General features: G+C 41.7%; 1 protein-coding gene across 5 annotated transcripts in view; it reads left to right on the top strand.

Moving 5' to 3' along the window:
• myom2a (myomesin 2a) overlaps window positions 1–15,913 on the top strand; it is a 41,963-nt gene that overhangs the window by 24,327 nt on the left and 1,723 nt on the right. For all 5 annotated transcript variants that reach the window (XM_041982921.1, XM_041982925.1, XM_041982924.1 and 2 more), the window contains 19 exons: window positions 290–477; window positions 553–679; window positions 4,084–4,262; window positions 5,147–5,261; window positions 5,766–5,925; window positions 8,409–8,515; window positions 8,618–8,662; window positions 8,737–8,873; window positions 10,270–10,414; window positions 10,485–10,544; window positions 10,625–10,692; window positions 10,828–10,941; window positions 12,309–12,396; window positions 12,482–12,520; window positions 13,643–13,748; window positions 14,170–14,333; window positions 14,439–14,475; window positions 14,559–14,581; window positions 14,666–14,721. In XM_041982921.1, the coding sequence (XP_041838855.1) occupies window positions 290–477; window positions 553–679; window positions 4,084–4,262; window positions 5,147–5,261; window positions 5,766–5,925; window positions 8,409–8,515; window positions 8,618–8,662; window positions 8,737–8,873; window positions 10,270–10,414; window positions 10,485–10,544; window positions 10,625–10,692; window positions 10,828–10,941; window positions 12,309–12,396; window positions 12,482–12,520; window positions 13,643–13,748; window positions 14,170–14,333; window positions 14,439–14,475; window positions 14,559–14,581; window positions 14,666–14,721 (1,958 nt within the window). The remainder of the gene's footprint in view (window positions 1–289; window positions 478–552; window positions 680–4,083; window positions 4,263–5,146; window positions 5,262–5,765; window positions 5,926–8,408; window positions 8,516–8,617; window positions 8,663–8,736; window positions 8,874–10,269; window positions 10,415–10,484; window positions 10,545–10,624; window positions 10,693–10,827; window positions 10,942–12,308; window positions 12,397–12,481; window positions 12,521–13,642; window positions 13,749–14,169; window positions 14,334–14,438; window positions 14,476–14,558; window positions 14,582–14,665; window positions 14,722–15,913) is intronic.

Here is a 15,913-nt window from a genome sequence, read left to right as displayed (position 1 = left end):
CAGGGGGGTGGAATACGGTATGTATTAAAAGTTTGATTTCTTCCCCCCATACTGACCCACTGGCCCCTTTTTCTTCACCCCAACTCTGCACAGGAGGACATATTTTCCCTTTCTGTTGTCCTACTGAGTGAAACACCTTAAATCCAGCCTGTGTGCTGAAACTTAATGCTCAGCCTGATCTTCCAGTAACTGTTCAGTCAAAATGCATGAAAGACACGTGTGCAGGAAGATTTAGATCACGTCTCCAGCTGTGAACTGTCTGAATCTTTAATAAGCATGAAACTTTCAGCCACTCCCAGCGCTCCGTATGGCATCACCATGCTGAGCTGCGACGGCTCCTCCATGGCTCTAGCCTGGAAAAGCCCCAAACACTGCGGCGGCTCCAAGGTCAACGCCTACTACATTGACAAGCGTGATGCTGACACTTTGGTGTGGAAGGAGGTCAACCTGTCTGCCGTCACAGAGAGAATCTGCACTGTGAGTTCCCTAAGAAAACAGGTTTACATAGCAAGTCCTTGAATCCGGATCTGATCTCCTTATTTTTACGTCTAGGTGGACAACCTGACAGAGGGAACATTTTACGAGTTCAAAGTCCAGGCTGGGAACCTGGCTGGTGTTGGTTTGGCATCAGCTCCCAGTGCCCCCATGAAATGTGAAGCTTGGACCATGGAGGAGCCAGGTACAGCATCATCATCATCATCATCATCATCACAACCACCAGTTCTTCCATTATTCAGAAAGATATGAAAGTAACTCAAACATCCAGATTTTAAGGCTTAGTGTCAGTAAATATGTTTATGATCAATATTTTCAAGAGTTTTTTATTTAATTATATAAATGGCAAAAAGTTCAGCTTTAGCTATTTCTTTTAATTTTCAAAAGAAAACACAAATTATATAAAACCCAAACATAATGGATTCAGGAGAATATGAATCAGAGAACTGTAGGCCTAAATGCTGCAGTTACCATATAAGAGCATTACCCCTCCCACCCAAATGCCTCTCAGTGTTCCCATATTTTCCCAAATACTGAGTACAGTATTTTCAAAAATGACAAAAAGCAAACCAAAATGTCTGCATGTAAACATGTAACATCAGAGAAGTTATGACATTAAAATGAAAAAGAAGTAATTCAGGTTAAAGTAAATAAAAAAAAAAGCTCCATTGGTTAGCCTGAAGGTGTTCTCTTATAGTTTCTAAATATAATAGTTTAGAAAAGAGGAGCTTTCTAAATTTATGTAAGGAACCTCAAGTCATGGGTGTCAAACATATGGCCCGGGGTGCCAAAACTGGCCAGCCTGAGGGTCCAATCTGGCCTGTGGGATTAATTTTGTAAATGTGAAATGACCCAAAAGACTCTTGCATTCGTCATGGCAGTGGAGCTGGTCATACGGGCATCTTGTTGGGTAATGGGAGGCGAGAGGACCAATAGTGCCATGCGTCTTCCACCAATTACAGCCTACATGGATGACACGACCATCATCACAACAATAAAACCATGCACAAGACGCTTGCTTCAGAAACTCCAGGAAAACATCCAGTGAGCAAGAATGGAATTCAAGCTAGGCAAGTCACGCATGTCAAAGGTCAACTAACAAGTGAGCAGTTCTACATCATGGATGAACCAATTTCGACAGTCCTAGAGAAGCCCATCAAGAGCCTTGGATGTTGATGTGACGCAGACCACAAAGACACCCAACAACTTAAGCAACTTCGGCAGGATACAGTAAAGGGCCTTAAGCAAATTGACAACACTTCACTACCCGGGAAACTGAAGCTCTGATGTTACCAGTTTGGGCTTCTGCTCTTATGTAAGGAGGCGGCTCAGTCTTCCTAAATGCCTCAGTAGCATCGGACTATATAGCGACGGAGCCCTGCCATTACCACTCTCTTGTCTGGCCGAAGAATTCAGATGTGCCAAGGTGAGGCTGGAAATGAGACGTGGTGAGAGGCGCGTCTCCTGCTCTAGTTACAGGGAGGAAGTGGACCCCAGCCACAGCTGTGCTACAGGCCAAATATGTTCTTCTCCATTGTGATGTGGTGGGCCATGTCCAACAGGGCAGAGGAGGCTTTGGACTTGGCGCTGTAACACCTCTATGGCAAAAGGCATCTGCAACCGAACAACCAACCATGGTAGTAGAGGAGGTGCACCGACAGGTGGAAGCTGCCAGACATTCCAAAGCCAGCTTGCCTACATCATAGGCAAGCTGGCGAGGACGCCATCAAAGAAGCGTATGAGAGGAAGTAACTGTGTTACTACAACTTGGCAGCTAAGGCAGAGGATAGAGGATGGAAGATATAGGTGTGCCCGGTGGAGGTGGAGTGTAGGGGCTTTGTTGCCAGCTGACTCACACTGCTGAGAGGACAAGCCATTGGTTGTGGCTGAAGAAGAATGACACCACCTGGGCCGTTAGGGTGAACAACTAACCACGGGACACACACCCAGGCATGATCAACCTGTGGTGGGCCGTCCCTCAGCAGAGGGTGTATTGTGACAAATGGCCGAAACACCCCGTGATGCTGAGGTACACAACTGACAATGTGTCCCGCTGGTAAAGCCTTTTGCAGCCAAACTAGAATCAGTGCTAACTTTAGGGATTACAACATCTAGTCCTTCATAGAACCCTCAGTTCCAGGTGATAAAATGTTTTGTACCTTTTCAGGTTGACACAATGTGGGGGTGGGGGTTGCTTCACTTTTAAGAGTTTTGTCAACTTCCATTCTTTAGTTGGGAGTCAGTATTCCATCTGTCTATTTCTATAGTCACTTATTTCAGTGCAGAGTAGCTGGAGCCGACTGCAGCTCCTAGCAGGTGAGCGGCAGGTACACCAGGACGGGTCATCAGTACATCGCAGGGCCAACGCACATGCAAACTCCACACAGAAGGGTTGAGGCTTGAACCAAGAACGTTCTGGCTGCAAAGCAACGGTGATTTTTTGGACTGCACAATTAGCACAGAGCCTGGAAACTGTTCCTGACCTGTGATCAGAGAATATTGCAGGGATTTTGGTATATTTTGAGGGGGCACACCCAACACAATTTGCTGTGTTGCTCGTTCCAAAGAAGCACCATCCTTACAAGTTGTTCCTGGTTGTAAAGGTTACTAATCACGGTCTCCAACCACGATTAATACACACCAACTGAGATTATTAAAGGGGTGAAATAATCTATCAAACATAAATTTTCTTTCTTTTTGTGCTAAGCTATCCTCTTTTTTCCATATGTTGCGTTTGAATGCTAATTTTCCTCCTGGCTCACACTTCAAGTTGTGATGTTGAGTTCAGGTCTTGACATGAATTGATCCATCCATGCAGCACAGATCCATCCTGCTCACTGTGAACATAAAGTGTCTCAGCTGAAAGAGATAAAACAAAACTTGTTAAATTATCTGAATTTGGTTGCGAGAGTCTTCATGCAGAGCACATACAGTACCAGTCAAAGGTTTGGACACACTTTCCCAGTAAATCTAATGTCCAAACTTTTGACTGGTAGTGTAAAACTGAGGACCCAGTGAATATTATTTTTTTAATGACAGCGCACCCACATCAACATGAAAATACATTTATATTTACTGTTAGCACAGTGAAACTGTCATGTAGATTTTTTAAGACTGATCTGAAACCAGTAATCATCATGTGGGTGACTGTGTCTCTATCAGCCTAAATTCAGCACTTTGCAACACTTTCCTTCATGTTTACACACTTTTCAGCTGTGTTTCTTTCTTTCTTTCCTTTCTTTCCAAGACCTCCTCTGTTGACACTTATAAACTTCTGATTTTGGTTATTTTTGCATGTGACATGGTTATACTGAGAGACAGTTTTGAGTAGACAGTGTTTTGGTCATGTTTCCGTTAACTGGCTGCTCCTATAAGCTGCTCACTGAGGATTTCTGGAGGACACCAGCACATTTAAAGACACAAAAAGAGCTACAAACAGATGGCATTCTGGGTCTTTTCTGCACAAACACAAGTGACTTATTTTTAAAAACGTCATGTAATATGTTCCCTTTAACACCAACTGAGGTCAAACTCAGACTTCCTCTTGTTTGAAGTCCTAAATGTCAGTTTTTTATGCTTTAACTCAAGGCCCTGCCTATGATCTGAGCTTCAGTGAGGTCAGGGGTCACTCTCTGGTCATCCTGTGGAAGGCTCCAGTTTATATTGGGGCAAGTGCTGTCACCGGATACTTTGTGGACATGGCCAAGAAGGGCTCCTCTGAGTTTGTCACTCTGAACGAGGAAGCTGTGAACCATCGTTACCTGCAGGTAAGAGAACTATAGAATAAAATCAAACTCCTGTGTAGACCTATTTATGCTCCCTTACTTATGTAAATAGCAACTTCCGTTTCAAACGTCATACGTCGCTGTCCTCGTACTTCCATGCATCTTTTGTGTTGCCATGGTTATTAAGCCAGTTCTTCCACTAGTGGGCAGTGCTGAGTTCAAAGTTCACTCCTGTGAGCTGAGATCAGACAGCGTTTGGCGGCGGTAATGCATCGTTATAAAATTGTTTCCAACAGCCCAACAAATACTAAACATTTGCATAGTCTTTCTTCAAAAGCTAGCACAATTTCTACAGTTGTGCTCGTCCTCAATCTTCTTCTGCTTTTTTGCTTCCTTCCTGATCCTCCTCTTCTCTGGTTTGTTTCTTTCCCTGGTTGCATGTCAGCCCCTTTGCACTTGCTCCGTCTCTGCAACGGATAGCTAAGCTCCTTGAAAATGGACCAAGTTACATGCTTAACCGACACAGAAGTGTCACCCCTGGGCGGCTGTAGCTCAGGAGGAAGAGCAGTTGTATTCCAAGCTCGGTGGATTGATTCCAGGCTTTCCCAAGTGTCCTTAAGCAAGACACTTAACCCATGTTACCTCCCGATTTGCCTAACAGGGTATGAGTGTGTGTGTGTGTGAATGGGTGAATGTGACATGTAGTGTGAAGCTCTTTGAGTGGTTAAGCTGACTGGAAAAGCTCTATATTAGTCCAAGTTCATTTACCCTTTTACCAGAAGACGGATGTAACTGTTCGTCCTTCTGCATATTCGTCTTCTACGTCAAGCATAAATGGACCTTTAGAGCTACCAAAGCCATCCCCCACAACAACGTTGTTTTCTGCATGTGAGGATGTTTCATGGATGTTCCATGCTGTGCTGCAGGTGACTGGACTGGTGGAAGGAGAAAGCTATGTGTTTAAAGTTCGAGCTATCAATGCAAATGGAGTTGGAAAGGCTTCCCAGCTGTCTGAGCCAGTCTGTGCCAAGGCGCTTCCAGGTAACAAGAACTCAGCAGCACAACCTTCAGATGTCTTCAAAAGCCTTAAGTGGGTTCTGTATCCTGGGGGATATGGATATTTGACAGGCTGTACGGGGCATTAAATATCCACACTTGATGTCAGAGAATCTCTTAAAAAAGGGGGTAGATCAGGTACACAGGTCATGTGACCTTATGCCAGCATTTACAATTATATTTATATTAAATTCCAAAATGGTGGCCTATGTGAAAAAATCTAATGATCATGAGGTAAATGTTGCTGCCATCCCCCAAAACACATTATATTTCTATATGTTGTGGGGAGATTAGTTTTTGGTATTTTTTAAGAAAAATTGTATTCTTTTAAAATAATAATGAATTACATCTACCCAGCACTGATAAACAGGTGTTGAATGTTTGTATCCTGCAGGACACATTGTGCACATAAGCGTAAAAACACAGATTGTGTCTCAGCTCAGTCTTTAAACTAGGTTTGAACGGGAAGACATGTTTTCCTGCTCACAGGCACTAAGGAGATCGTGGCGGGTGTGGATGAGGAGACTGGAGACGTCTTCCTGTCATTTGAAGCCTGTGAGATCTCTGAGACATCAAAGTTCCTCTGGTCGAAGAACTACAAAGCCATCGGTGACTGTCCCAGGGTTTCCATGACAAAAAAAGGCAGAACGTAAGCTGGATTTTACTCACACCACAAAGCTTTAAACACAGTGATGGAGCTAGACTTTTATACATGGGGAGGTCAGAGGGTGGGCAATACTTTTTTTTTTGGGGGGGGGGGGTTATATGCAATGAAAGGAAATTATTGTGTTATTATGTTTCTCCCTCTGACACACACTGTGATAACTGTGGTCACCTTAGAGAGACATGAAAGAAACATGAATAATCTGGATCATGATGTGGAAAGTTTTACAAGTTCACAAAGTTCCATAGAAGGTAAGCTGGTTGCAGTATGTGGAGATAGATAGATAGATAGATAGATAGATAGATAGATAGACAGATAGAGGCGGTTAGAGTGCAGATATGGTTTGCAAACTGTAATCTTGTTGCGTTTCCACACCCAACCGTAACCTTACCTGAGAGGTGGAGCATCAGATGCCTCAGCTACATAAGAGCATGACGCCATCACAGAACAGCGCCTTTCTTAAAGTAGAACCAAAACACGACTCAGAAACAAAGGAGGAGAAACCCCACCCCTTCAGGTCGGGTCGGTTAGATTCGACCCTAACGGACGGGTACCAACAAAGCAGGAAAGGTCGGGTTGGATATTAGGGTACCCTCCCAGTTTTCACATGTGGAAACACAAAAAAATGCATCAAGACCTTAAAACCAGCTAGCAGCTTTGTTAGCTTCTTGTTTAAATGAAACTGGATTATGTAGCGCTAGCTTAGTCACCGCTAAGTAATGTGGATACTGAGGTTTTCTTTCCGAATTTTTATCATTTATTTTCAGCTCCAGTGTTAAAATCATGTTTAACTGAGTTGATGTTTAGTCCCTATACACTCACTGAAAACTTAATATGACATAGTATCCTCACATCATCTTAGAATTAATCTAGCGCTAGCATATAACCAGATTAACAATGCTACTATTAGCTTCATGCTAACGTCAGGTTAATAGGCTTTTAGTAGTTGTGCTTGCACAGGGACAAAATCTCTTCAAGAAATGTGTAGCTGCATTCCAACATTTTTTTAAGGATGAATAGATTAGATGGAACTACATGGAAAACCAGGTCATCCATTAACCAGAAGGTTGGCGGTTCGAATCCCACTCCCCCAGTCATTTGTTGTTGTGTCCCTGGACAAGACATTACCCTCCTTGCCTCCAGTGTTGGCATGTTGGTGTATGAATGCGTCTGAATGTTTCAGTGATGGTTGGAGAGCCCGTTGGCTTGCACTTCCGTCAGTCTGCCCATAAGATAAGATAAGATAAGATAAGATAAGCTAAGATAAGCTAAGATAAGCTAAGATAAGCTAAGATAAGATAAGATAAGCTAAGATAAGATAAGATAAGATAAGATAAGCTAAGCTAAGATAAGATAAGATAAGATAAGCTAAGATAAGGTAAGCTAAGGTAAGCTAAGCTAAGCTAAGATAAGGTAAGCTAAGCTAAGATAAGGTAAGCTAAGCTAAGCTAAGATAAGGTAAGCTAAGATAAGATAAGCTAAGATAAGCTAAGATAAGCTAAGATAAGGTAAGATAAGGTAAGATAAGATAAGATAAGATAAGCTAAGATAAGATAAGATAAGATAAGATAAGATAAGCTAAGATAAGATAAGATAAGCTAAGATAAGATAAGATAAGATAAGCTAAGATAAGGTAAGCTAAGGTAAGCTAAGCTAAGATAAGGTAAGCTAAGCTAAGCTAAGCTAAGCTAAGATAAGGTAAGCTAAGATAAGGTAAGCTAAGATAAGATAAGCTAAGATAAGCTAAGATAAGCTAAGATAAGGTAAGATAAGGTAAGATAAGATAAGATAAGATAAGATAAGATAAGCTAAGATAAGATAAGATAAGATGAGATAAGCTAAGATAAGATAAGATAAGATAAGATATGATATGATAAGGTAAGGTAAGGTAAGGTAAGCTAAGCTAAGCTAAGATAAGGTAAGCTAAGATAAGGTAAGCTAAGATAAGATAAGCTAAGATAAGGTAAGCTAAGATAAGATAAGCTAAGATAAGCTAAGATAAGCTAAGATAAGCTAAGATAAGGTAAGATAAGATAAGATAAGATAAGATAAGATAAGATAAGATAAGATAAGATAAGCTAAGATAAGCTAAGATAAGATAAGATAAGATAAGATATGATAAGGTAAGGTAAGGTAAGGTAAGCTAAGCTAAGCTAAGATAAGATAAGATTTTTTTGATCCCACATTGGGGAAATTTACATGTGTTTACAATACATTACCAAGTATGAGTGGAAGAATAATGGAACGAATGTAAGTGCTTTTAGTGGCATCAACAGTGAAGCAAAATATAAACCTAATCCATGATCGTCATAGTAAATCTGACTGAGGGAGGAATTCCTGTTAGGGATGTGGGAAATTTAAAGATAAGATTCAGGTCAGAACTACAGGGTTTTTAGGAAAAACTTTCAGCTGAATAACTTACGTTAATAATCAACATGACGGTTCCCGTGGCTGTGCGTGTTTCACAGCTCCAGACTGACCTTTAACAACCCCGATAAGGATGATCTGGGCAGATACTCGGTGGTCGTCACAGACACAGATGGAGTCTCAGCCAGCCACAGTCTGACTGAGGATGGTGAGTCCCAAAGTTCTCCACCTAACCAGCTTGCATTCTTCTGGGCCTAAGCTTCTTCCAGGATGTGATGATGTTTGTTGCTCATGTGTTCTTGTTCTGCAGCTTTGAACACCATGCTGGAGCTCAGCTATGCCATCAGACATCCAAGTGAGTGTCGTTTCTCAGCGTCACAGCTCTGACATCATCCTTCGTCTCGTAATAATCTAACTGTCTTTGTGCAGTTGTTCCTCTGAAACACGGCCTGAACTATGAGATCCTGGAGAAAGGTCATGTGCGTTTCTGGCTGCAGGCTGTCAAACTGTCTCCATCCGTGTCCTACAGGTTCATTGTTAACGACAAAGAGGTCACCAGTGGGGAGGTACGATGTTCACAGCTGTCTCAGTCTGAAGTCATGCCCTGTGGATCATTTTCTTCATCTATAATCCTAATTTAAAACAAACCTTTTCACTCCACCCGACGTAGCACATTATTAAGCTGTTCCACATGTTCTAAATCACCTGATCATGTTGCTCATGGTACAGTCAGAAACATCCTCAATAAACCAGATATGGTGACAACACGCCTGTTCAGAAATCACATGGAAATCACTTGTGTTCTTCTGCAGAGTGATGAGGAGGAAAAATGAATTTATTTGTCTGAAGCCGACCAAACATCTGTTTAGTTCACTTTTTTAAAGGATAAATGTTACTTTAAATTGAATAAAGTAACATTTATCCTAAAAATAGATTAGAAGCACATTTATGAAAGTTTAAGAGCAGGATATAAAAATTATTTAGCAACCATCTGAAACAATATGCTGCACGGAAAGAAGTAAAACTGACAAAAAATAAATAGATCAAACTGCAGAATGAAAGAGCAGTGAAGATCTGTCAGATTTCACTGCAGCATTTTATCTTTACTTCTGCTATCGAAGGACCTCACAGAGACAGATCGCAGTTAACAAGATTTATTACAAGTGATCTCCAGCAGTATCTCACTAATTCAGGTACACTGGAGTCCAAAGATCCACCAGGTGAGTCGGAACCAGGAAGGTGAATGAGGAAGTCCAGTAGAAACGAGGTCTGATGAAGAGTGATCGTGGAGCTGGAGTATAAGAAGCCTGCTTGTGAACTGATTACAGGTGTGGATGAGAGCGACTACGTGATGCACGGCAGGAGTGTGTCCATGGCAGCGCCGGGTGCGGCTCTAACACTTTCCTTTTTAACTCTGTGTTGTTACGTTTTTTGTCTCCTGCTCTTGAACTTCAAATGCATTTTGTTTTCATTTAGTTGTGTTGCCATAGAAATTAAAGCGACTTGAACAACTGAACAAAAAAAAGTTTATTTGGCTTCAGTCTGAGCAGCAAGAATTTTTTTCCTCTTCTCTCTGTTACACGATTAATTTCCATTTATTCTCACTGTAAAATGTGACGTTATTTAGCTGATACAACTTAATTTTAATCAAGCTGTTATAAATACTAATCCTAAATAAGTTATATAAGACACCACCAAACAGACATCCTCCATTCTCCTTCAGCGACAGACTGAACACGATCACATTCAGCTTCCTGCCATTTTACTACCAAGTCTGACTTGTTCACATCTCAAACCAATGACTGCATGCAAACATGATGTCCTTCAGTGATTCTTTTCTGTATGTCACGGCAGGTAAAATCTGTAAATGCTGCGGATGTTTGAGTCCTCACCGGAGCTGTAGCAGGTAGAAAACATGTCAGACTCATCCTGGTGGAAACCTGCTCCTTATTTCTTTGTCAGGGTCAGAAGATCAGCCATGATGTGGCTACAGGAGTTATCCAGATGACCGTTGATCTTTTTACCAGAGCCAACGAGGGAACATACACCGTCCAGATCCACGACGGCAAGGCCAAAAACCAGAGCTCCCTGGTCCTGGTGGGAGATGGTGAGGCTCAACAGAAATGCAGCCAATCAAGCTCTCAGTGGATTTCTGATTTTTGCTTTTTCTCTTTCAGTGTTCAGAGCTGCTCTGAAGGAGGCAGAGTTCCAGAGGAAGGAGCACATCAGGAAGCAGGGTAACCACAGCACTCCAACACATTCATGAATGAACATTAACGTGATGAACATGGAGACGTATTTGCTCTTTTCGCTGCAGGTCCACATTTCTCCGAGTATCTCTACTTCACCGTCACAGAGGATTGCACTGTTATGCTTGCATGCAAGGTAACACAGCAGCGTGTTAAACAGAGTTTTACATCACACTTACCTGCATTTTAGTCACATTTTTATTCAATATTTCTTCAAGCTTTTCTTTTTATTGCTGTTAAAGTGAAGCTGTACAACCCGATGTGCTTGTAGGTGGCCAACGTGAAGAAGGAGACCGCTTTCCACTGGTACAAAGAGGATGATGAGGTTGTTCCAGAAACTCCCCCCAACGTCATGTCTGGAGCCTGTGCTCTTCCTCTGCCTATGGTACAAAAATCCCTCATTTAAAAATGAAAAAGCTCAAACACTGAGGTAATATTCAGCTTTCTGTGTTTGTATTTATCCAAACTTCTGAAAATAAGTGTAAAAGTTCCCTAAATGCTTTAAAACACTTTAAAAACTGGACTTTTCAAATTCACGTTGGTCTGACCCAAAATCCTAAAAGCCTCTTAAAGCTGAGCCCAACCAGGTCACCATTCTCACCATGACTGGAAACAAAATGTTCATTTCTTATTCAGACTCTATGTCAGTGGTCACCAACTCTGGTCCTCGCGATCTACCATCCTCCAGGTTTTAGTGTTTTCCTAGTACAACAGGCCTGAGTCAAATGAAAAGGTTCTTGCGCCAGCCTGGTAGTGAGCCATTGATTTGAGTAAGGTGTGCTGCAGAAGAAAACTGAAACACTGAAACCTGCAGGATGGTGGATCTTCAGGACTGGATTTGCTGACCACTGCTCTATCTGGTAAATCCACAATGATCCATGATAACAGCATTATTTATCACATTTTCATCATAAAAAGATCACCATCACTACTATGTTGCTAAGAGACCTCTATTTAGACCTGGACATGATGATGAAGCCACTTCCTGTCAGACTTTCCACCAATCAGAGAGCTTAGATTGACGGTAACGTCCAATCAGGAGCAGCCAAAGATCAACCAGTGAGCAGAAAGTTCTATGTGTGTGTGAAAAGAAGAAAAATAATGCTCCTCTATGGCTGGAATAAAGCCAAGAAGACGTTTCTGATGCACGGTGGCGCCACAAAGCAGCTGAGCTGGAGTTGGTTTAGTGAGGATAGCAGGTAAATAGTAGCAGGAATAACTGGAAATGAGGAAAAAGTGGAAACATGGAAATAGTTTCTGTTGTGTGTTTGTTTCAATAACAATATTTTTTCTCCTGAAAGCCAAAACTTGAGAGAACGATGAGATGAGAAAAGGTTTGGTCACTGTTGATCTGTGTGTTATTTCTACAAAGTTCTGTTAGTAATAAATTCTGCTTTCTTCTTCTGGTCGACCTTTATGCTGCTATATCTATTCATACATTCATTTTACATCATTTTAGCCTCATGATCTGACAGCTGAGGCTGGAAACATCAGGTCGGATGCTGACTGGGATTAAAAGGCTTCAGCTTCCACATGAAGTTTTACATTAAAAACAACAAAGAAACGAAGAAACAAAAAAAAACAGTGGATCAAAAACAGAAAAGATTCTAACTCAGCTGTTGTTTAAATCTTTTTCCACATGTTGAAAACTTACGAAACAGCTGAAATGAAACTCTAAAGTGAGCAATTTTGTAAAACAAAAGGTCAATTAAGCCTTTCATTCTGCCTGTTGCTGCTGTAATTGTGTTTCAGTTCTCCAGAAAAGATCAGGGCGTGTTTAAGGCCGTGCTGAGTGACGACAGAGGGAAGGACACGTCTGTGTTCGACATTTCAGGCCAGGGTACGTAGTTCTGTCCAGAAGAAATCAGCTGTTTGCTTCCCGTATTTTACAGTGTCTGATATTTTTTCCCTCTTTGGTTTTTCAGTGTTTGATGACATCATCAACGCCATCGCCCACATTGCTGGTAGGTTGAATCAGCTGAGTCCAGCGTCCTCATGCTGCATTCAGGCTGCTCGTCTGGCATATTTAATATCAGCTGCACGAATAATGTCAGTGCATTCCAGCAGCACGAGTCCAAGAACACTCAAATCTTTGTTTTTTGGGGGTTTTTTAAATTGAACATCATGTGAATATTTACAACTCAAAGTGTGTGGAGAAAATAAAAGAAATAATCAAAGAACAGTGACAGAAAAGGAAGATGACAGCAGAAAAGATTTAATGTTACATGAACGTCTACTATTATTTAACTTTTAATACATATTCACACAGTTGTTGTGATTCATGATTTTTTTCCAGCTTGTCTGCCTTCCTTTAGGTGCTCTCAATGATTATTAGCTTTGTTTTTCCTGCAGCTGGTTGCCTGGTTCTTCCTGGTTGGATTGAACAGCTGATGCTGCCTGCTGCATCCTTGTCTCCTTTTTCTTCTCTTCACCTCTGTTTTCCTTTTCTGTTTACTCTCTCTTTTCTTTGGCTGCCACCCCTCTTGTCAGGTCCAGCTGTAATATGCAGATTCAGCAACAGACTCATTTAATTATCAAGAGGAGACTTGGATGCTTAAAGCTCCCCTCGGTGTTCGGCACAATGCCGGAGCCAGACCATCGTTCTGCCCTCATGATGTTGAACAGGAGAAGATAAACAATAAAACATACACATATTTACACTTCTGTATTACCATAATCATGATAATAATTTTAAAAGCAACCATAACAAACAAACAGTTTAAAAAAAACAAAGGTCATAAGAAGATAAGATAGTAATAAATATGCTATAACGAGTAATAACAATGCTACTACTACTACTATTAAGAGAGGGGGATTTTAGGAAGAATAAAAATAGGTCATATGAGTCAAAGTAATGCAGAAGGAAGCTGCGGTTTCTATAATCAAGGCTGGGTTTTATAAAAACTGACATGAATAATTAACTAAATAAAAAAGTGTAGGGATTTTGGGGTCCAGGGCTTACCAGCTGCTCCACCTCGCAGAGCTTCATCCCCCACCAGGCCTGTCCTGCTCTCCTGGAGGATTTATTTCTCCTGACTCTGTATCGCGGTGTGCTGTCAGTGTTTTATTTTCATGTTTCTCATCAGGTGCGTCTGCCTCTGACCTGGTGATGCAGTGTACTCCAGAGGGCATCCGGCTGCAGTGCTACATGAACTACTACACCGAGGAGATGAAGACCGTCTGGAAGCACAAGTACAGCATCACTGTTGTCTGTCTGTCTGCACCCACCATAGCAATTTTAAAGAAAAGTGAAGTTTATTTTTACTTCCATCTCTGGATAACAATTTAGCAACACATGCAACATACATTTCTGATAGATTTGTGTTCACTTAGTGTTTTTAAACAGAAGCTCTGTTTTAAATTCATTATAAATGTTCAGTGTTTTATTGGAGGGAGACTTCAGAGTACTGAAGATTTTATCTGTATTCCAGGAAACATGTTGAGAATGGCTTTTTTCTGTTAAAACCTCAGCTGTGGTGATGGTGAATTTTAACTTTAGATATTATTGATCTGTGTGTGTGTGTGTGTGTGTGTGTGTGTGCGGGTGTGTGTGTGTGTCTGTGTCGGTGTGTGTTCGTATGGAACTGGTGATGTTTGTGGTATAAACCTGCAGAGAGAGTAAGATCGCCTCCTCTGAGAAGATGAGGATCGGCGGCACAGCGGAGATGGCCTGGATGCAGATCTGTGACCCGTCCGATAAAGAGAAAGGTCACTACGCCATCGAGATCTCAGACGGTGTTACCACCCACACCCGGACGTTCGACCTCTCAGGACAAGGTAACACCATGCGCTTCATTTCATTTTGACTCTTTGGGTTGTTTCATGCATTTCTATTGCTCTGTGTGTTTTAGTTTGTCTAATGTAGTCCCGTTGTTCTTGCAGCCTACACTGATGCCTATGAGGAGTACCTCAGACTGAAGTAAGCTTTAATTACAGCATCTTTCTACTTTAACGCTTATAATCCAATGAATCATACTGAGTTTTTTTGTATTTGTGTTTTAGAGCTGCAGCGTTTGCTGAGAAGAGTAAGTAGATGTGAAAGCTGTTATGTATTAGATAAAAGATGATGATTTTACATTTTATTTCCTGTTTTTTCTGTGTGTTCTCAGACCGTGGCAGAGTGGTGGGTGGCCTACCTGATGTGGTCACCATTATGGAACAGAAGGTGAGAAATTATCAAGCTCTGTTTTTAGAATACGAACCCTTTCAGAGCTGTGCAGCACTGCAGCTTTCCCAACAAACTAATGCTGAAACTTCAACCTGCAAATTGTTTTTTATTACAACCCCGAATCCTGAAAAGTTCGGACGCTGCTTAAAATGTAAATAAAAACAGAATGAATGATTTCCAAATCTCACCAAACCATATTATATTCCTAGTAGAAAATAAACATCATGTCAGATAATGAAACTGACATATTACCATCTGATAGAAAATATGAGCTGATAGTGCATCTGATGCAGCAGCACATCTGAAAAAGTAGTTCCAGGTTGATGTTCGGCACTGTGTAAAAAGTAGTTCCAGGGTGATGTTCGGCACGGTGTAAAAAGTAGTTCCAGGGTGATGTTCGGCACTGTGTAAAAAGTAGTTCCAGGGTGATGTTCGGCACGGTGTAAAAAGTAGTTCCAGGGTGATGTTCGGCACGGTGTAAAAAGTAATTCCAGGGTGATGTTCGGCACGGTGTAAAAAGTAGTTCCAGGGTGATGTTCGGCACGGTGTAAAAAGTAGTTCCAGGGTGATGTTCGGCACGGTGTAAAAAGTAGTTCCAGGGTGATGTTCGGCACGGTGTAAAAAGTAGTTCCAGGGTGATGTTCGGCACGGTGTAAAAAGTAGTTCCAGGGTGATGTTCGGCACGGTGTAAAAAAGTAGTTCCAGGGTGATGTTCGGCACGGTGTAAAAAGTAGTTCCAGGGTGATGTTCGGCACGGTGTAAAAAGTAGTTCCAGGGTGATGTTCGGCACAGTGTAAAAAGTAGTTCCAGGGTGATGTTCGGTACGGTGTAAAAAGTAGTTCCAGGGTGATGTTCGGCACAGTGTAAAAAGTAGTTCCAGGGTGATGTTCAGTATGGTGTAAAAGGTAGTTCCAGGGTGATGTTCGGCACGGTGTAAAAAGTAGTTCCAGGGTGATGTTCAGCACGGTGTAAAAAGTAGTTCCAGGGTGATGTTCAGCATGGTGTAGCATCACCTCTTCTTCTAACATGTCTGGGAACGTCTGGAAAGTGAGGAGACCAGTTTCTGGAGTTTTAGGAGAGGAATGTTGTCCCATTCCGGTCTGATGCAGGATTCTAGCTGCTCTATAGTCCTGGACGTTGGTTGCAGGATTCCTGCTTCCATGATGCTCCAGATGTTGTGTACTGGTGA

This window comes from Melanotaenia boesemani, chromosome 4 (assembly GCF_017639745.1).
Source record: "Melanotaenia boesemani isolate fMelBoe1 chromosome 4, fMelBoe1.pri, whole genome shotgun sequence".
Taxonomy (NCBI): domain Eukaryota; kingdom Metazoa; phylum Chordata; class Actinopteri; order Atheriniformes; family Melanotaeniidae; genus Melanotaenia; species Melanotaenia boesemani.
This window is presented reverse-complemented; position numbering and strand designations above follow the sequence as displayed.